The sequence below is a fragment of the Carassius gibelio genome, chromosome B24 (genome assembly GCF_023724105.1).
Source record: "Carassius gibelio isolate Cgi1373 ecotype wild population from Czech Republic chromosome B24, carGib1.2-hapl.c, whole genome shotgun sequence".
NCBI lineage: Eukaryota > Metazoa > Chordata > Actinopteri > Cypriniformes > Cyprinidae > Carassius > Carassius gibelio.
In genome coordinates this window covers 15,819,226-15,841,216 of record NC_068419.1, presented here as the reverse complement: position 1 = coordinate 15,841,216, position 21,991 = coordinate 15,819,226, and the positions used below count along the sequence as shown (strand labels likewise).

The 21,991-nt window shown below is 35.4% G+C and overlaps 1 protein-coding gene across 1 annotated transcript in view; it reads left to right on the top strand.

The window, feature by feature from the left end:
* gli3 (GLI family zinc finger 3) overlaps positions 1–21,991 on the top strand; it is a 214,904-nt gene that overhangs the window by 178,527 nt on the left and 14,386 nt on the right. Inside the window, exons 5-8 of the mRNA XM_052596680.1 lie at positions 5,049–5,253; positions 8,817–9,033; positions 11,108–11,221; positions 12,855–12,995. Of these exons, the coding sequence (XP_052452640.1) occupies positions 5,049–5,253; positions 8,817–9,033; positions 11,108–11,221; positions 12,855–12,995 (677 nt within the window). The remainder of the gene's footprint in view (positions 1–5,048; positions 5,254–8,816; positions 9,034–11,107; positions 11,222–12,854; positions 12,996–21,991) is intronic.

The window sequence follows — 21,991 nt, the reverse complement described above, 5'->3', positions numbered from 1 at the left end:
AAAATTACTAAAGATTCTTTTTTGTTAATCTTATGAATACTTGATTTGTTAAATCTCATGAAAAACGGTGTGTCTGTTGAGTCCAAATACTACAATGCAATCGTCTTGGCGAAACCAGTCCCAAGGTGAGCCGTGCCCCCTAGGGGCACTTTTTCATTTGCGTTGGCGCCTCTCTGGCAGACATCTGTAAAGCTACAGGTTGGGTGACACCAATCACCTTCGAGATTCTTCAGCCTCCATGTCGAGCTGGTTTCTTTCCATTTGTTAGGTAATAGATAATTGGTGGAAAGGAACTCTGCTGGCAGAGGACCTGCCTCAGAGTCCCATTCCATATGCAGTACTGCCCCAGGCCTTGGTCAATCCATATTAGTGTCTCCACATGATACCTCCCTATGGGTAGGATGTGACCTCCATAGCACCCTTCTCTGGAAGGCTCACTTACTCATCGTAATTGCCAAGCTGTAAACAACAAACAGGAAAGGCTTGAACCACCTTTCATGAATGTCAAAAGCAGCGAGGTACTTACTTTTTGGTCCCTTCAGGTGCCAAGGTCAGCAAATTTGTACTGGGGGTTGGGAAGATTACGACCTCTGCATAGCACCTGTCTGACATGCTGCGGCTTGTCAACACTTGCAACGCCATATGTTTGTGACAGAGTTCAGGCTGTGGTGCTTTCCATAGACCCTATATGTCATCACGACATAACTCATAATGACTGACAGATAAGGAATATCTCAGTTACCTACATTACCCTCATTCCCTGAAGAGGGAATGGAGACATTATGTCCCCATGCCGTAACCTCAAACTGTCGCTTGTTGCCAGTGACAATCTCTCGGCTCCTCAGCATAAAATCTGATGAGTGGATGCACCTGTCACATATTTATACCCGCGTGCACAGGGAGAGGCTCGGGTTTCAAAATCCACTAGCCAAATTTCATTGGTGTTTTCTCTTAATCAGAGAGGGATCTGTCTCTCAATTAAGACCCCATATGTTATCACAACATAACTTCACATGACACAATGTCCTCCATCAGGGAACGAGGGATACATACATAACCGAAATGTTATTGTTGTTTTTTTTACTTTTTTTTCTCTGCATTCACATTTACATTTTTACAAAAGATGTTTGACCAAGCATGTAATATTTACTAATATTACAAATCAGCAATTGATGTCTATTTGGTATGTTTTGAATACTTCTTCAGTGGTTTGACTTTTTCACCCACCATGGTTAAAAACTAGTCCAGTGGTTCTAAACATTAATAGCTCCAAGGCCCCTTATTGTCCACAAACATATTCAACCAGTGAGAACCACTGAACTAGTCAAACTGTTTTAACAAGCTTAATCAACTTGTGCCACTAATAAACTAGCAATGAGATCTGCATGATTGGTTAACTGCATTACATTTTATAAATTTTTGTTGCTGTATTGTGTACTTTCATACTGGCGTTGGCTTTTGTTTGCCTATCATAGTTACAACAGTCAAACTTTTAAACTTGCTTAATATAGTGTACCAGTATTGCAAATAATTTATATCAAAGCCTATCCAAACCTTCATCCAGCTAGTGATAATCTCAAATAATGTATTTATTTTATTGACCAGTAAATTGTATGTTTCGGCCAATTTCATACTTGTTTTGCCCGTCATGCTAATGCTAGTCAAGCTGTTTTGCCTAACAAAAAGCTCTTGTCAAAATTAAACAAACATTGCCAATGTAAAGTGTTAATGAAGTTAATAATAATAATACATTTTATTTATAATGCACCTTTCACATGCTCAAAGAACTACAACATACATACAAAATAGTCAAACAATCAAACAAACATTGCAGTAAAAAAATAAGTATCAAACAATACACAATTTATAAATTAAAAGCTTGAGTAAAAAGATGTGTCTTAAGAACAATCCACAGAAGCAGCATCCCTGATAGACGCAGGTAATGTATTCCATAACTTAGGCAGGAAAAGGCACTTCCCACCATAGTTTTTAATTTACATCGAGGCTGACACAGAGAGAGAGAGCCAGCAGAGCGAACGAGCGGGAATGGATGGAGTAACCAAATCACAGATGTAATCTGGAGCCAGCCCATGTACTGCTTTATAAGGTAAAATCAGAAATTTAAAATCAACATGTGACTGAACTGGAAGCCAGTGCAGTTGCTGGAGCACCGGTGTAATGTGATGACATGATGAGGTGTGAGTCAAAACTCGTGCGGCAGAGTTCTGTATATATTGCCACCTCTTAATAGAGTTTGCTGGTAAACCCACAAAGAGAGAATTACAGTAATAAAGCCTTGACATGATGAAACTTCTCTGCATCAGGCCTAGAGAGGAATGGTCTAATGCATGCAATGTTTCCCAGATGGAAAAAAGCAACCTTCGTTATGTTATTAAAATGAGAATTAAAAGTTAGCTGGGCATCGAAGATAACCCCCAAATTATGAACCTGGTCAGAGGGGGACAATTGGGTGTTTTCTACTGAGATTCTAAAATCCTTACATTTACTGACATTCAAAGGAGTGCCAATTAATAAGACTTCAGTTTTGGAGCAGTTTAGTTTAAGAAAGTTGAGCTTCATCCACCCTTTAATTTCCATCAAACAGTCAGACAGGTTTTAAGAGGAAAAATTAAGTTCAGGCTGAGAGCTGATATAAATCTGGGTGTCGTCTGCATAGCAGTGATAGCTCAGGCCATATTTCTGAATGATCTGCCCAAGAGGCAACATATAAATACTAAATAAAGTAGGACTCAAGATTGACCCCTGAGGGACACCCTGACACAGAGAAACAGTCTGAGATCTGTTTGAACCCAGGTAGACAAATTGTGAATGACCCGAGAGGTAAGATACGTATGAAGATGAGAATGGAGTTGCCCGACAACCACATGCTCAAGCCCTTTTGCCAGTAAAGGTAAGTTAGAAATGTGTCGATAATTTGACATGTCAGTGATATCGCTACCAACTTTTTTAAGAACTGGCATAACTGCAGCCATTTTTAGAGCAGAAGAGACATTCTATCAAATACTAACAGATAAAAAATCAGTAAGTGACTGAGTCTGTTAGAAATCTTTTAATGGTCCATGTTTGGGTCTTCCAACCATACAATAACCCAAACACATACCTCAAAAACAACACAGAAATGGGTCACTGAGCTCAAAACCAAGCTTCTGCTATAGCCATTCCAGTCCTCTGACCTGAACCCTACGGAAAATGAGAGAAGTCTGGAGTGATTCTGGATGAAGGAATGGTAACTGATCACTTGTCAGGTGTTCTCTAACCTCATCAGGATTTAGACCTGTTACTGGCAAATTGAGGTTTCAAAAATAATTGAATAAAAGGGTGCCATTAATTGTGGCCAATGTGTGTTAGAGAAAAACATTTATTTCATAATGATATTTTCCCCCATTTTAAATTCTTATTATCCAATGAAAGGATACATTTTTGTGATTTTTATTAAACAAAAGACCGAGAGGATTAACAATGCAGATCAATTTTCACAGCTGCCTTTGATCATATTTACCAAGGGTGCTGATATTTTAGGCCATGACTGTATATAGTCTTTACATTTTGCTGCCCATCCTCAACCTAACCGCAGGCTCTACTCTTAACCAACAGGTAACACTACAAAACCAACATAACAGAAACCTTTGTAAATTCTAATATAACACAACATTTAAGTACTAACTTATGTTCCCCTGGTAATCTTGTGTAAAAACACACAAAATAACACTTAATTTTTTACATTTATTTTCCTTGTTGTCTGATGCAAAGCATGCTGTGAACTAGAAAACGTAATAATTTTAAGTTCACCTTACTACAACAATGTTTTTAGTTATCAGAACTTACATTAAGTCCAATTAACTTTCATTATTATTTGAGTGAAATTAACTAATTTCATTTGATTAAATTCACTGTTTGGTTTACTGTGTGTGTGTGCATGCGTGCGTGCGTGTGTGTGTGTGTGTAAGTTTGTGCCTGTGTCTTTTCACAAACTCTTAAATCACAGTTCTAAGCAGAATGCCAGCAATGTGGTAAGATGTTCCAAATGTGGGAATACAAACACACACACACACAAAGCGAGAGAGAGAGAGAGAGAGAGATTTAAATGTGAATGACAGACCCTGTAATCATTCTATGCGTCACTCAAGAAAGAGAGAAGTGAGAGAGTCAGAGAGAGAGAAAGAGAGAGTGTAATATTGTTTTGTTTTGTGTGCTTTCTCTTAAAAATGTTCAGAACAACTGAAAGAAAAAATTAGTCACAAAGTCATTGTTTCACTCCACACAACAAAAGACCAACATCCCCCCACATCTGTCTCTTCCCCTCCTCCTTTCACTTCTCACTCCATTTCTCCGTTCTTTTTTGTTTGTGACATTCACCAATGAAAAGACAACAAAAGTCATTTCTTAATCTGTAGGTGCCATTCATTGTGTGTGAGTGGAGGGCCTGTCTGCGTTCGATCTGCTTCCTAGTGAAAGCTTTTCAAAAACAACCCAGTGCAATTTCATTCAGCATTAACACACTATTCAACCCAATTAAGCATGATTCAACATTGCAGTGATGCTACCAGAAAGCAGTGAGAAACATGGAGCTGCAGTCCTATGTGTTTTTACAATGTGTAAAAAATGCAGGCAAGGCAGAAAATGTGACCATTGTTGAATGCTTCCAACTGATTTTGATGAATAAATTGTATGTGATTAAGAAGATAGTCATGATTCCTGGTTAGTAAAGCTTTCTGTGTGGTTAATTCTCTAAAACAATATATGAACCACAAGAGAATGGGAACTTTTATGGAAACTATGTCAGTACTTGACTGTAGTACTCTCCATTTCTCTCTCTACTGCTCTTTAAATAAAAATGTCTTTAAAAACACTATTCAATTAAATTAATTAATTTCAATTCTTTTTTATTTTATATTTTGGAAAATTTTAAATATAAAAATAAATAAAAATTTATGGTGTTATGTATTCTTGTGCCTGTTGTTACCTGTTTAAATACATAAGATACAATGTTCTTTCTCTGTTTTCTCTCTCTGTCTGTGTCTTCTCAGCCTCACGATTTCCAAGTCCTAGGCTCACAAATCGCCCCAGTAGAAAACGACCCCTTCCCATCTCTCCTTCCCTGTCTGACCCCAGTTTTGACCTGCAGGCCATGATTCGCACCTCGCCCAATTCTCTAGTCAATTTACTTAATAATTCCCGCTCCAGCTCATCCACCAGTGGATCCTATGGACACCTCTCAGCTGGTTCTATCAGGTATATACTACAATGAATTATGATTTTAATTTTATTTTTTACAAAAATGTATGTACTTCTTTCTAACAGGCCTTAAAGCTGGATTTTGCATTATTTTAATAAAAATATATATTTTTGTTAATATATCAAAGGAATTGTTTAGGTTTTGTCTTACATGAGATAAGCAAGTCTTAATTTATCACTTGATGGGTTTTGAAGTATAGTTTATCCCAAAATACTTCATTTATTCATCTTCATGTCTTTCCAAACTTGGACACTGTTCCAAGTATGAAAATAAAGAGAGAGGTTTGTATTGGAACAGAGAATGCGGGAGAGATTCTGAGAAAGAGATAGAGTGGAAAAGCAATCCATACTGTAAGTGGACACTCCAGGGCATCCTCAGAAACAGAGTGATGAATGAACACTGGACGGTGAAATAAACGAGAGAACACAGAGTGCGCTATTAGGAGGAAGCGTGTGAACATATTCCTCCCCTCCTCCCTCACACTCGTCTGTCTGATATGCATCATCTGATTAATGTTCTCTGTATCAGCTGAGAAGAGCTTTACCCTAAGACTGCCGCCAAGTAATCGCTCACACTGGAAAGGAGGAGAGGAAGCGGGAATGACAAATGAAAGGGTCACGAAGAGGGGGACAGAGGAAGAAAGCAAAGTCTGGGCTGAGGACAGGAACACAAGCTGTAATAGGAAAGAGAGAGAATCTGTTGTGGATGAAGTGAATAAAACTGACCGATTCACTTTCTTTGAGGTGTAATACATGAGCAGTTCAACCTGAGGGCGTTCGCTGACCGTCCTGCCTTTTAATAACATGATTATCTGTTTCAAAGTCAAAATAATTAATGTTTTTCAAATTATCCCACTTAAATGGGGCACAGTCGATTTGGTCAGATTGTAGCAGAAGTCCAGACAGACATTAAGTGGACAATAAAGCATTTGTCACAATAGTAAGACTTATTCAAGGAGGCTGTTCAATATTGAGATACTGATCAACAAAATGGATTGATGCTTTATCAGTGCTCCTTTAATTTGGCTTATCTAAATTTGTCCCAGTTACAAGACACTGCCATATTGTGATTTACTTACTTCTGTCTGCCAAAAATAGTAAGCTTACATTTCTTCTTGAAATAAGTACATCTTGTTTGTTTTTGGTTTGTTTGTTTGTTTGTTTTTTTGTTTTTTTTGGCACACTACTTACACTGCTACAAAATTTTATAGACGGACACTATAGTTAAAAAGTTTGGGGTCTGTAAGATTTTTGAATGTATTTACATTTATTTAGTCAAAAATACAGTAAAAATTATAATAATGTGATTTGTTTTTAAAACAACCTTTATATTTGTATGTATTTTAAATAGATAAAATATACTGTATATTTCTATGATGGCTAAGCTGAATTTTCAGCAGTCATAATTCATAGTCAGTGATCCTTCAGAATTCTTTCTAAAATGGTGATATGCTGCTCAGAAAATATTTCTTATTATTATCGGTGAGAAATTTCTGTGCAAATTGTTCTTGATACTTTGATAAATGGAACATTTAAAAGAACTGCATTTATTTGAAATGGAAAAATGTTGTAATATTTATATTCTCACTTTTGATCAATTTAATGATGATTTGCTGAAAAAATTTTCGGTCACACTTTGTTAAAGTACTCACATTAAAAAAAATAAATAAGTACAATGTACTTATTGTGTTCATGTTGTATTGCAAAACACTTCTGATGATACTGAGGTGGCATACAGGTTATAGACAGTTTTGATTTTATGGGTAGGGATGGGTAAACAATTCATTACTTTAATTATAAATGTAATTGCAGACATTAATTACAAATGTAATTACATATAGCAATTTTTTTAAATATAAGTACAATGTAAAAACATGTAGTAACACAATAAGTGCACTGTACCAAATTATTAATTTAAACGTAAGTACATAGTAGTTAAAGCCACCTACAGTAATCTAAACTGGGACCAAAAAACTAAATCTACTGATCCCAAATCTTTGAATGATGGTGTATGTGAAATGAGACATGCTTTCTGATTTTTTTTTCCTCAGACTTAAAAAAAAAACACATTTTCACAAATTATCACAAAATGGAATTGATTTTTTTAGTTTAGTTTTGTTTGTTTGTTTTGTTTTTTGCATATATTTTATTGTTTAAGACATTATAAAAAGTGTTATGTCCCATAAGTACTATATCAAATTTTACTATATCAGAGATTGTTACAGATTTTGCAGCATGCCAGAAAATCAGAGGTTGTTACATTTGAACAGTTTCTATATCAAACTGAAGGATGGATCTACAGCTATCATTTCTGGTGATGTGCCACTCAGTTTGACATCTGCCATCCAGCACTATTTGTAAATAATTTTACCTGGTTTGAGTGGGGGTCTTAGAGCGAGAAAAGAAAACAGAAAATTGACCTCTTTCCTCCACTGAGAGAGATTAATCAGTGATTTGTTTTCAAAAGATAATCAGTCATATCTCATGTGAACATGTGGGGACAGAGGTGGCAGGCAGGTGTCCAGGCCTGATGAATGATGAGACAGCTGCATGAGATGGAGTCTGGCTACATTGATTTCCCCTCTGTCTGTAATAGGACTAGTAGACGTATGAGCTCGTATGGAGTGGTCAGCATGCCCTACGATAAATGGAACCCCCAATGAATGTCTGTTATTGAGCATCAAGGCTTTATCATTAATGGACTGTGGCATCTATAGAAGATATATAAAAGTTAAATACTGTGCTTAAATACAGCTTTTATGCTCATCAGGTGATTTAACATTTAACATGGACTTTCTTTGATTTTTCTTAAAAGGGTTTCTGTTTGTTGTTGTTGTGTTGTTTATTAAGATTATCAGTTTAATTAATTATGTGTGTAATTTTTGGAATGTAATAAAGGTGCAGGGTCAGTAAAACCTTTTTCTTTTTAGGAAAATAATACTTTAATTCATCGAAGAGACAATAAATTGAAAAGGAGCAGCAGTTCATACTTTTACATTGTTACAAAAATCTCTTTCAAATTAATCCAGTTCTTTCGAACTTTCTGTTCATTAAAAAAATCCTGAACACACACACACACACACACACATATATGAAGCAGCACAACTTTTTTTTAACTTTAGTAATTATAAGAAATGTTTCTTGAGCACCAACTCACAAAGATTTCTGAAGGATCATGTGACACAGGCTGTAATAATGGCTGCTGAAAATTTAGCTTTGTAATCACTTTGAAATCAAATGTTACTATGTTAGTTACAGTTGCTTTAAATTGTAATAATATTTAGCAGTATTGTTTTACTGTATTTTTAGTGTATTTAATCAAATAAATGCAGCCTTGGTGAGCATAAACTTATTTAGTTAAAAGCCTTATTGACCACAAACTTACATTAGTGTATCATAAATAATATTAAATGATAAATGAATTAATATTCAATAACAAATATTATATAATTCGAGGAGTTTATAATTTACCACATGAACCAATTTCACTAATTTGTAACCTGAACTTAATTTATTAATTTCATTGTAAATATAATTATTCTATTCATTCTGCCTTACAGCCCTGCACTGAGTTTTGCATATCCTCCAACACCTGTGGCACTGCAAATGCATCAGCAGCTGATCAGTCGGCAACAGGGCATCGTAGGTTCTGCGTTTGGACACAGTCCGCCCCTTGTGCACCCCTCTCCTGCCTTTGCAACCCAGAGACCAGTTCCTGGCATTCCTCCATCCAGCCTGCCACCTACAGAACGTTCCACAGCCTCACATGACTCACAGGTCAGTTCTATTTTCTGTATGAATTATTTTATTGGTTATTAATAAAAATAATAGAGAAGATATGATGGAATTAAGTCAGTTTAACACAAGCTGCTCAGTTGTTCTGGAGGCTCAGTTTAGAAGTTAGAAGTTCACAAGTTAGAAGACAGTACAAAGCAGGAGGAACTTAAAAAAATTTGGATATTTTAATTTGTAAGTTTAAAAAATACAAACACCAACACGACAACATTTATAAACAGTAGAGAATGTGTGGCTGCAGGTAGCCCTCCCTCACAGACATGCCTCATGGGAGTTTTTCCCTTGTGTGCATGTAGTTTGTGTTGTGTCTCGATGTGCAGAGACGGTGAGCTTGCCCAGAAGGCACTTTTGAGAAATAACACCCTGCTTGTTAGCAGCAAAAATCTTGCCATCTCCACCATTAATCAGACTCGGATACATTCCCAAACCTTCTCTTTGAAGGATGAGCATAAGTGTTTTGCTTCTACAATTTTTTTTCACCTTATCCATTTATACTCACCCAGTTTGCTGGATTAAAATCTGTAAAGTGCATCATGTTGTTTTTATCTATCTTCGTATCGATTCCTGTGCTTATAACAGTTAACTCTTAATGTAATGGTGAATTAATTTTCCCGTGGTTTTTCTCAATACCAGTCTTTCCTTTCAAGCCATTACAGCCTCGCTTCTCTTCTAGATCAGTGTCATCTATTTCCCCCCTCTAACCCCAGAGACAACACCAGCTTCTTTAATAGAAGGGTGTCATGGAACAGAGGTCAAAAGGAACAATTACTAAAAAAGTTGAGATGGTATGAGCATTTCTCAAAATGACAGACAGAGAAATTCAGATCATTGTGTTTTACTGTATCACTACGCACTTTAAGATCTAAAGTTATATACACTAAATTTCCTGTACAATTTATTTCTAACATTGTCTTAAAATTTATTAGCATGCATACAGGCTTAAGGGGGAAAGTTCAACCAAAAATGAACGTCAACATTTACTCACCCTCATGTGATTAAAAACCTGTATGATTTTGCAGGGTTTCTTGTCCTCTGTGAATATTGAATAAATAAATTTGCTCTACTATACTCAACTATACTCAAAACTCAATGCAAACAGTTACTTTTCTGGATTTGTATTGGGTAATATCTATCAAATTTAGAATACATTAGTACACATGCTAATTAAAGAGTCACAAAACTGGCAATTAATATTTTCATGCACAAATGTCACCAACCATGTGAGTTTTGTGTTCTTTAATAGCAAAAAAAAAAAGGCTCAGCAAAGTTAAAAGGAGTCTGGCAGAATGAACCTTCCTTTAGAGCCAAGGAATGTTACTTTTTTCTCTCCCACTGAGTGCTTTTTTTCTTTATTGGCTCTGGACAGTCACAAGGGACTTCCCTTGGTAGAGAGAGAGAAGGTGAGGGCCAGTGAATGAGTGGATAGAGTCAGGTTATTGCTGTTTAGGGAGAAATTGTGGATAATGTCTGTGGCTTTTTTGAATAATGTAAGCAAATATTTTCAATGAATATATTTTTCATCTGAAGTAGATCTGTAATATACACATATTATTACAATCCCAAAAGAAAAAAAAAATTAGGAATGCTACCACGTTAATATTGTACCATATTAATGCATGTACCATTACTGTACCATTTTATACTCTAAAGAAGTGGTAATATCACTATAGCAACTATTTTAAATATCACATTTTGGGCATACCAATACAGTAATATAGTGTTTTTTATTACTAAAACCATTTATTACCATTTATTTAAGTATACTCACAGATAGTGTACTAGAGATAATATATTATTAATGACATAAAAGGCCACTTTGATGATCATATCTATTTCTCTTAACACCCTTAATAAAGTGCATATTATGTACACTTTTAAAAAGTAAACATTGTCAGCTTGTCAGTACATACAGTAGTACACTTTAACCATATTTGAAAAATAGTATAAGTAATTAAGGACTTACACTTTCCACACAAGTACCTATATTTTTGATTATTATAATTATTATTACTATGTGGTCATATTCTATATATGTTTTTAAAACATTTGCTTCTAGAGTAAACCCACCAGTGAGTCGGCTGTAAGTAGCACAGGGGACCCCATGCAGCACAAACGCTCCAAACTCAAACCAGATGAGGAGCCGCCCAGCCCCGGAGTCATTAGAATGCAGGTATGCATGTGTGTGTGTGTGTGTGTATGTGTGCGTGCGTGCGTGAGTGTGTGTATATATATATATAAATCACACACACATACTTGATAGACATATATGTATAGGGCTAAAAAGCACTAACACAACCTTAAGGAGACAGTTACCACACATGCACACGCAGCAAGAGCTTTGGGACCAATTATGTGACGTACTGTAAAGCTATTTATTTGTGTGTTTGATTTGCTTGCCTGTTGTGGCACTGCTGCAGATGCGATAAGCCCCATTGATCTCCACAGCTTCAGAAGGAAATTGTTTTTCTTTTAATCAGATGCTTAACTGAATGGAAAAGTGAAAGAAAAATTAGATGACACATTTTCTACAATGCCCCTTATAGCCGATGGTTGGATGACTGCTGAATGGCTTAAATGGAACTTTGTCTTTTTTTTTTTACTCCGCGATTTACTTTTTTTCTTATTTATTTTCCTTCAAACACTTTCCATAGCTTTTTCATGTTATTTTAGAAGTCATCAATCTCTCTCTCATTTAAAAGACAGTGAAATACATTTAGAACAGTGCAGTAGTGATTTAAAGGGGGTTTGATTCTTCAAGTGACCCAAATCCCTTATGTATATCTTCTTGAGTTTAGACTGGTATTTTGGTAACACTTTCCAATTCTCACTATTAACTAGTCATTTATTAGCATGCCTATTATTAACATATTGTTTGTTTATTAATACTTATAAAGGATTAGTTCTGCATGACCATATTCTATATCCCTAATCCTGCCCAATATCTAAACTTAACAACTACCTTACTATTAATAAGCAGCAAATTAGGAGTTTCTTGAGGTGATAGTTAATGGTTTGTTAATGACAAGAATTAAACTTTAAAATAAATTATAATTAGTATTTTTAGTGATACTATTCAACAATTATTGCAATATACAGATAGAAAGGCAGATGAATCAGCACACAAGAACTTCTCTCCATATAGACCTCGGAATATACAAATCCTAATTTTTATTTCCAAAACTGTTAACACTTCTAGAACTTCTAAACAACTGCCAATTATGCATAATTTGTGGCACTTACCAAGCAGAGTGCTCTTTCCGGGGCATTATAGGATTTTATTTATTTTTCATAAAAAGAATAACATCCCTTTAAAGACCCACAGCAAAATGTTTTCTCAAGAGATATTCTAAATGTCAGATGCAGAAGTTTATCATTGTGTTAATGATACAAATAAGGTATGAGGACTCATCTGGCTGTCACATACTCAAAATAACATCATTTATCATTGTCTGCACTATTGAATAATTCACATTTACCAGGCCACACATAAAAAGTTATCCTAGAATTAAATATTTTCCTTCATGCTGCTGTAACACACATTAATATAAGCTTTAAAAATGACACTTTGCACTCTCAGCAATAAATGGTGACAAAGTGACTGAATGTGGAAATGCATTCAAATTAGAGAATGCAATTTGAAAGAGTTGAACATAAATTAAAACCATGCTCATTATACAAGAGGTATATCCAAGTTATGCATGAATTACATTAGTATTGTTTAATAAATAAATAATGACAAAAAAAAAATGGGTCACATTACTGACCCATATGCCCTCACTATTTGGCTCCATGTATTTGTGCAGGAGCAAATGGATGGAATGACGCTGGTGAAAGAGGAGGGTGATAAAGAGGAGGGCAAGCAGGAGCCAGAGGTGGTGTATGAAACCAACTGCCACTGGGAAGGTTGCTGCAGGGAGTTTGACACCCAGGAGCATCTTGTGCATGTGAGTGGACACCACGTTTATGTTTCATCAGTTGAAATGTTCAGTCTCTTAATAGAATCATTCATGATAAGCCTCTCAAATAGGTGGGAAAGATACACACACAAACACCTGAAAATACTACATTTGGCTTCAGACATCTCATTTGTCACAGCCACTCCCAAGCTTAATTAGAGGGTAAAAGGACATTTAAGCCCATTTTCTGTGAAGATACACCACTGTCCCTTTTAAACATTTCTCTCTGGACAACAAACACAGCCATTCTTTAACCACTCTTTTCTCCTATAATCGACACAAACACACACATTCAAAGAAATACACACCAACCCCAAAGACATCTGATAGAAAGATTCCGAGTTCTCCATGGCTGTCTATCCCTACTCTGACATGGCAATCCATGGCAGCCGTGCTAACCCCTATCTATAATTGAAAGCCTCCAGTTGGAATGGCCTGCCTCCCACATTTGAAGTCTTGTCCTCAAAGCTTAAAGATCTCGACAATTTCTTGCCTGTGACTTTGAAAGAGAGTCCCCATAAACCACAAATTTAATTGTACGTATGTGTGTGTGTGTCTGGTATTCCCTACGTTATTTACTGTATAACATACCATAGTGTATAGTAAAACCTGTATATTTTGTCGTTGTAGGGACAATTATTTATTTTGGTCCCAGATAATAAATCCTAAAGAAATATTTTAAAAACTAAAATAGCAGGAAGTTTTTGTGAGGAGTAGATTTAGGGGTAGGGTTAGGATAAGGCAATAGGAAATATAGTTTGCACAGTATAAAAAACATTATTAAGAGTCCCCATAAAACATGGAATCCAGTGTATAAATATGTTGTCATGTCAATAATGTGTTTTTTTTTTTTTTTTTTTGGCTCATTATCCAACTGGCACTGAGATGTAATTGATTATTAGAATTATTATTTTAAGTAAAAATATGCCAGAAGTCTCTTAAGAATTTAGAAAATATGCAACATATAAAAATTGTTTTAAATTTAGAACATTTTAGTTAAAAATAGTTTTAGTATTATGTCACATTGAAATCATATTAATTAGAAATATTTTATGCAGCAATACAGATTTTATTATATCCACACACACATACACACACACACACATTATATATATATATATATATATATATATATATATATATATATATATATATATATATATATATATATATATATATATATATGTATATAATAAATAAAATAAAAATAATAATGAAATACATTTTTGATATCAATATCTAGTATTCCTCAAATCAGATCATCATCGCTCTGTGTCTTTGTTTTCCAATTCTTTAGATTTTTATTTTTATTTGGACATGTCCTATGCTGGGGAGGGGGGGTGGATCTCCATTTTTCATATATATATATATATATATATATTATTAAATAATGTTCTAAAATATCACAGTGGTTTTGATTCTTTATTTTACTTTTCCCTGCATATTTAATTTTAGGTTGAAATATATATATATATATTTTGTGATGCGTTTTCAGCTATTCGAAATATGCTCGCACCATTATGCATGGCTGGGCTCTTTTATCAGCACAGCTTTAATGCTCTCGATAAGATAAACATCAAATCTCTGCAACTTAGCACACTTATCTGCTCTACACAGTCAGCATAAACCAGCCGGGTGTCAATTTGTGCTGATTTATTTAATTATTTTTTCCCCTTCTTCTTTATTTTAATTTTTTTTTTTTACTTGTTCCTTTCTATTTTGAAAAATTCTGGCTCTTTAACCCCCACTGCCTTGGTCTTTCTCCTTTCCTCCTTCTCAGTAGGGGTACTCTAAATTATAGGGACTCTTTATTGTTGCTAATGCATGTGGGTTTGCTGCTAAAATCAGGCTGCCCAGAGGCGAATTAAATAAAGAGACATGAAATGTTTGTAACCCCCCTAAAATTGTGATTTTTCTCTATCCCAGTTCTGAAGTCTTGACCTTCTTCTACTGTATCTAACCATTAAAATCATACAACAGTGTGTTTTTGGCATTATCTGTTGAACTGATATTCAAACCTCTTTTTAAACCAGATTTATTTATTTATTTATTTTTTAGGAAAAAGTTTCCATTGCTTTACATTGTTTAGAACATTAAAAATAATGTAAAAATAAATAAATAAGATATAAGAATTAAAAATATATATATTTAATTAAGTTATGCTACGTGCTCGGTGAAGCACAAAGGGACTCAATTTCTTTAAAAAATAAATAAATAAATGAAATCAACTTCCTGTTTTGTAACAGAAAGTCATATTTTGATTTGAAACCCCATAACATTTTCCTGAGATGTTGATGTATGACACACAATACATTGCACAGATTTAAATGATAATTACAAAATACTATCATATTTTCAAATGAGTGTCACTCAGTGGTAGAGCATTGTGTTAGTGGTGCAAAAGGTTGTGGGTTTGATTCCCAGGGAACACATGTTAGGTAAAAAATGTTAGCCTGAATCCACTGTAAGTCTGTTACGAATGCACACACAAACCGAAAGATCCAGATGCAGTGTTTTATTAGGGGAATCCAAATATCAAAATCTAGTCAGGCAAAAGGTCAATATCCAGAAGGGCAGTCCAAAACGAGAAACACTATGGAACACGAACAGAGGTGGGTAGAGTACCCAAAAACTTTACTCAAGTAAAAGTAAAAGTAATTCTAGAAATATTCACTCAAGTAAAAGTAAAAGTACTAGTATTGAACAGTTACTTGAGTAAGAGTAAAAGAGTATCGGATAAAAAATCTACTCAAGCAGTTAGTTACTAGTTACTTTGGGTCATATATATGGATATATGCCTATTTTTATTTAGATATATAGATAAAATGTATGTAATGTATGTGTGTGTGTATAAATGTATATATTTCAGTCTTTACTCCAATTTAAAAACCCTGTCTGTTTACTTAAGTAACAGATATACTGTAGGTGTCATGCCATAACATATTTTTAATACGACTGACTTTATATTAAATGTGAATTTAACATTGAAAGTTAATGTGATATAAATATTGCTACTAATCTTTCATTGTTCAGAAAGAGAGCAAATAACGTTTACATTATTAAAGATCATTTTCACTGACAGTCTAGATTTCAATCACTCTCAGAAACTCCCATTAAAATCACTGAAACTGTTAACACTGTGAAATCAATATCTTAATTATAGATTCGTACAAACATCTGCACTTTGTTGTTTCTGATGAGAGAATTTGCCAGAAAGAGGTATCCAGTCAGTGAGCGAGTGAAGGAAGCACCGGCATTTTAGCGATGACTCATCTAAACACCTCTGATTGGCCATTGCATTCAAAAGCTCAAAAGAACCATGTGTGATTGGTTATAATGCGCAGTGCTGTAAAAACGCGTCTGTCTCTGGCTCAGCGCCAGCAAGCGATCACAGATCTGGATTTAGCAGCTGATTATATGACTTGCTGAACATACTCGCACCGGTGTGATTGTATTAAAATTAATAAAATCTTAATCGGCTATTTTTTGTCTTTTGGAAGCTGCATTCAACTTGACTGCCTTCTGTTATAAGCCACACACTTACAACAAACTAATGTCACAGTGGTATCGTGTACTGTATTCGAATGTAGCCCAAGTTAGTACCTGTTAAAAAATAGACAGCACACGCGTTCATCTAATAAGGATCTCTATCGCAAGCAAATAATAGCCTTTGCAGATTTGCTTTCAGTGCAGTTCCATAGCCCCGTTTTCAACGCTGCTGATATTCTTAAACGTTACAACTCTGAGTGAACCGCTTCAGATGCTCAGCGCTTGCGGCAGGGAACTGAACGACTCATTCAAACTGATTCATGAACCAATTCACTCATTTGCCAATTGTTTTGATCAAGCCTTTGAACAGAGTTGACTCAAAAGAATGAATCATTCGTGAATGGGCATCGCTCATTGCCCAGAGAAAAGTAGACGGCGCGTTTGGAATAAACTGAAGCATTTATAACATTTGTTGCATTAAGATAAAGTAACGAGAGGAGAGTCGCCCACAGTAACGAAGTAAAAGTACAGATTTTTCCCAAAAAATGTACTCAAGTAAGAGTATAAAGTACCCATCTTTAAATATACTCCGAAAAGTATTAGTTACCCCGAAAAATTACTCAAGTAAATGTAACGAAGTAAATGTAACTCGTTACTACCCACCTCTGAACACGAATAAGCAGGGTGAAATAAACCAAGGACACCGTGAAACTGATAAAAACAAACAGGGTATATATCAGGGGTGCGCGATAAATATTGTGTGATAATTAATGTGCATCTCCTCAGTAAAGCCGGTTCTCTAATCAGCGGTAAATTCCATACTGCTGATTAGAGAACCGGCTTTATTCCAGATGCGCATTAATTATCGAATGATATTTATCACACACCCCTAGTATATATGGGCAGGTGAAAACGATGAAAGTGGAAACAGCTGAGTGAAATTAACAGGTGTGCAATTAGCAGTGATGAATCAGACAAAGGCTTGTGGGAAATGTAGTACCTGCAGTGGGGTGACTATATGGAGAAGTGAGACCACTAGTGGACACCCAGGGATACACAGACCAGACACTGTGACAAAGTCACTTTGGATAAAAGCATCTGCTAAATGCATACATTTAATTTAATTTTTTTCATGGTGAAACATCCAATCATTTTATATCTCTGAAAAGCCCTGAATGTGCTCTGTATAGGACATCCAGACTTAAAACTGTAGCATTTACAGTCCTCATATGAGGCCGCAGGGTCTTAAGAGGTTAAATAATTTGAGAGAACTCATTTGTGTCTTATTTAGTCCTATATCCTTTTTCCCTTCCAGAGTCCATTTGCTGTTTGGCAAAATTCAATTTCAGATCCTCTCTCTCTCAGACTCTGTCTCTCCACCCTAATGATGGTTGTGACTGATGGTGGCGCTGTGGGGAGGTCTATATCCTTGTGTGTGTGTATGGTAAGAATGGCACATTTAAGCTACTATGTGCTCCTCCCTGTGTTGGGGGAGATAAACTAGGGCTGAGTCGGAAGGCGGACTCCTATCTTTCCGCTGGCAAGGACTCTTTAATTGGCAAAATTTAGATTTTTTTGATCAGGCAGAGGATTAGACGCCTTATCTGTCTGGAGTATTTTACACAGAGATGAAAAGGCTCCACTGAATTACACATGCCAATTGACTCCTCCCGCGCACATTACTATTGTTACTCTCTCATACTCGCTCTCCCTCTTGCTCTCCATCTTTTTATGCCTCTTGTCAGCTTTTCTTGCTTTTTTCATTGCTCTTTAGCAACTGACATAAGAAAAGAGAGCATGATTTATTAGTGTGTGTTTGATAACGCTAAGCGCTATTGCGGATCCCACAGCTTTTTGAAATTGATGTGAAAACAGGCACTTCTCATACTTGGCTACATTTTAATGGTGCAGGCCACATCCTAGAAAAACTAGTCAGATAAGAAAACAATACAGATTATTTTAAGAAAACTAGAAATTAGGGCAGTCATGCATTTGTGCACTATGATGAAAAGTGGTAATCTGAAAATATTCCACTTCATACAGTCCATTTTGCTCAACAGTAAGCTAGGAAACAAAATGTATATCTGGAGAAATGCCCCAGTGTAAATGTGTTTGTATATGCATGCAGCAAACAAATAAAAGTAAGCATCTTGTTCCTTCCTACAAATCTTGGGAGTCCCAGCGGTTGCTGTCGTCCTGTACTGTTGCAGGCCGATGATGAATAGATCTCTCCTAAGAGCTGCAAGCATAGCATCAGCACCTGTTAGTCAATTTCCCTCCGACACAGCCACACTTGCTTACAACAACGCCATCATCCGCTCAATAACCATTGCCATTACATCAGGCCATCAGGGCATTAGTGTCACCCCCTCCCAACACTTCCCTCTCATCCATTTCCATTCTTTTATCAGCATGGCCAGGTCATGCATCACGCACGACAGCATTACGCTCATTTGTACAAGTGAGTGTACCAGCATTCAGGGATGTGTTGCAATCTCTCTCTGCCGTGCTTTCTCCACATTATCGAACGACAGAGCCAGCAGACGGATCACATGCCACAGGGAATCCCTCTTGGAGTGAGGTAGTAAAGGGAGGATGAAAGAGTAATTTTAAATCGAGTGTTGACAAATATACATTAATCCAGTGGGATTTACTCAAGTTTGGGGGTTCTATTTACAATTATCAGACCTGTTTAAAATTTTAAAAAGTTTATTTTGCTGAAAACTTCCATATGCCTTTTAAAAGATCCTATGCCATTATTAGGCATTTTAGCTAATTTAATAATACATCTACATAATAAAAATAAAAAAGATAAAAATGAATGCAGAGATTTCTGGTTTGCTTTTGGAAGAGGGAATCTTGTCAGTCTTGTTTAAGGTAATTACTGTATACGTACATTCTGATTGCATTGCTGAATTCTGTATTAAAGTTACTAACAAACTGAGTCTACTAACTGACAGTTTATTAGATTTTTTTAATATTCAGCTTATAAAAGACAAAAGCACTGTGTTGATAAATTCATATTATATGGCAGTGCTGTTGAATTCACAATTATTTCAGTAAATTGTTTCAACACTAAAAAAGAACATTTGCCAATTAAATCAGGACAGGACAAATCAGAATCAGATAAAAATGACAAATACATTCAAGGATAACAATCAAGCATAATGGCTCAAGACATCATTACTAGCAGTTAGTTACTGAGACTTGGTTGACTATTGTGAAATTGTAATGGTATCCTGGTCAGTTTCTAAACAAGATTCTGTATTAGTAGCGCAAACCCCAAAGTATAATTCATTATTTACATGTATGCTATGGTATGCATACAGTGCACATGCTGTAAATTTGATCATCAGTATGTGCGTATGTAGTGCACATGTTGACAGCCTTTGTTCATGCACACAATTGAGTGGACAATACTTTGAAAGGCTGTACACATGCTAAGCATTGTGTCAAAACTGAAATAAACTTTGAACTTATAAAGTAGTTATATACACCATGTTTTATGGGAAAAACTAATTAGATATTAAAACAAACTGAAATCTGTTGAACAGTTGCTCTCAATTAAGGAAATTCTTCATAAAAATCAACCCAGATAGGTGATTGAAGTTTGTCTCTTTGCCTAAAAAGGTTTGAATGACAGTTAGACTTCAACTTCTGGTGATGTAAAAGTGCAAAAAATAAAGTGTGCGCATACACACTCACTCGTGCAGACACAAATGTGCATGTTCCTCACCCAAACTCTGTGAAAGTGTGGCTCCAACTGCAGCGAGGTGACAGGGAGGACTGTGATGCAGGCCGCCTTTGTTTCATGAAGAGGAATAGAGGATGAGCTCTACTCTCTGTCTCTGCTGCCACCTCTCACTCTTTTTTTAGAAGCTGTTTTACTCTGCCTTTTCTTGGCCTTCCTGCTGTCACTCTGGTCTGTCCACACTTCTGCTCTGTATGTGAGGGAAGTCAACTCACTGACTGTCTTTCTTTTTCTGTTTTGTCTTTGTCTTTTTGCTTGTCTGTCTCTCTTTCTCTTGTATTTTCTTCCCTGTCTTCCATCCAAGATTTTCTATTTCTTGTGAAGATGCTCAGTTGCTTTGTAATTCATGAATCCCTCTCATTTATGTTCAGGATATTGTGTCTGTCCCTTTGAAATCAATTGGCTTCATGACAGTAAACACACTCATAAGTGCTGCACACTGTTGTCTTTGGGTGCACTCTTAAGAAAAATGGTTCTAAACAGTACCAGAAAAAAGGTTCTTCGGCTTGTCACAATAGCAGAACCCTTTTTAGTGCTAAATAGAACCTTTTTCATTGGGTTCCATAAAGAACCATGCTTTGAAAATGCTATATAGGACCTTATTAGTGTTATAAATAACCTTTTCAATGAAAGTTTATTTTCATTAATATTAGTATATTAACATATTTCTATAATTATTAATATTATTTGCATATATTATTTATTAATATTGTTTTTTACTCTTCTATCGGCTTGGTATTACAATATCCTGCAGTGTCTGTTAGGGTTTTACATAAAAATAAAAACAACAATTTGTCAATAAGGTACTTTTTTTTATGATGTGAATTTGTACCAAAAATTACAGTGCTCTAACAACAGTTATTAGCAGAATAAATTAATAATTGACAATTGTCATTGAACATAAGTACTTAGAGAAGTAAAACAAAACAGAAACTGGAAATAGTGAAATGAAGAGCAAGTTCCAGTGAAATTTTGTATTTTCATAATCCTCTATGATGCCTGTAAGTCTGTATTTTGGTGTGAGCGAGTGGCCATTTCTCTCTGCAGATGATGAGGTTGTAGGATGTGACAGCATCTGAAATATACATCTGAGTTCAGAGTTACAATGTGTCTCCTTCCATTTGTTTTTGTCAAAACAAAAAAAGGACCATAATTTAAATATTGTTATAACTTAGTGGTGAAGAGGAGAGGTCTATCCTTAACTGAACAGGGCTGGTCACACTTACATGTTCTCTTAAACTGAAAAGAGAAAAAGACATGATTTGTAAGAAACCAGTTACAATTTGAAAGTAAAAAATTATAGACATTTTAAGAAATAAATAATTTACTTGCTGAGAGTGTGCTGACAGTCTGTGTAGTTGGATAGACAGAACTCCAGAAAATCAGTTGGCCTAATGAGCCATATTTTTGTGTTAAGCCTCTGTTAGTAATAAATAAGTAATTATTAAAAAATTAATTCTACCAATATGGATTATAAATTCAATGTCTCTGTTACTTACTTAGTGGAAAAGAGGAGTAGCCTATCCTCAGCCAGAGCTGCTCACAGTTACATGTGACCAAAGAAGAAGAGAAAAGAACATGTTTGTTTGAAAACCAGATACAATTTTAAGTTAAATTTGTATTTAGATTTAAGAATTAATTTTTTTTTCTGTTGGTGTAGTTGGATCACTGAACTAGTGATCCAAGTGTTTTGACAGTTACAGATTTGAAAAACAAAAGGGAGGGAATAAAGAACCCTAAACTC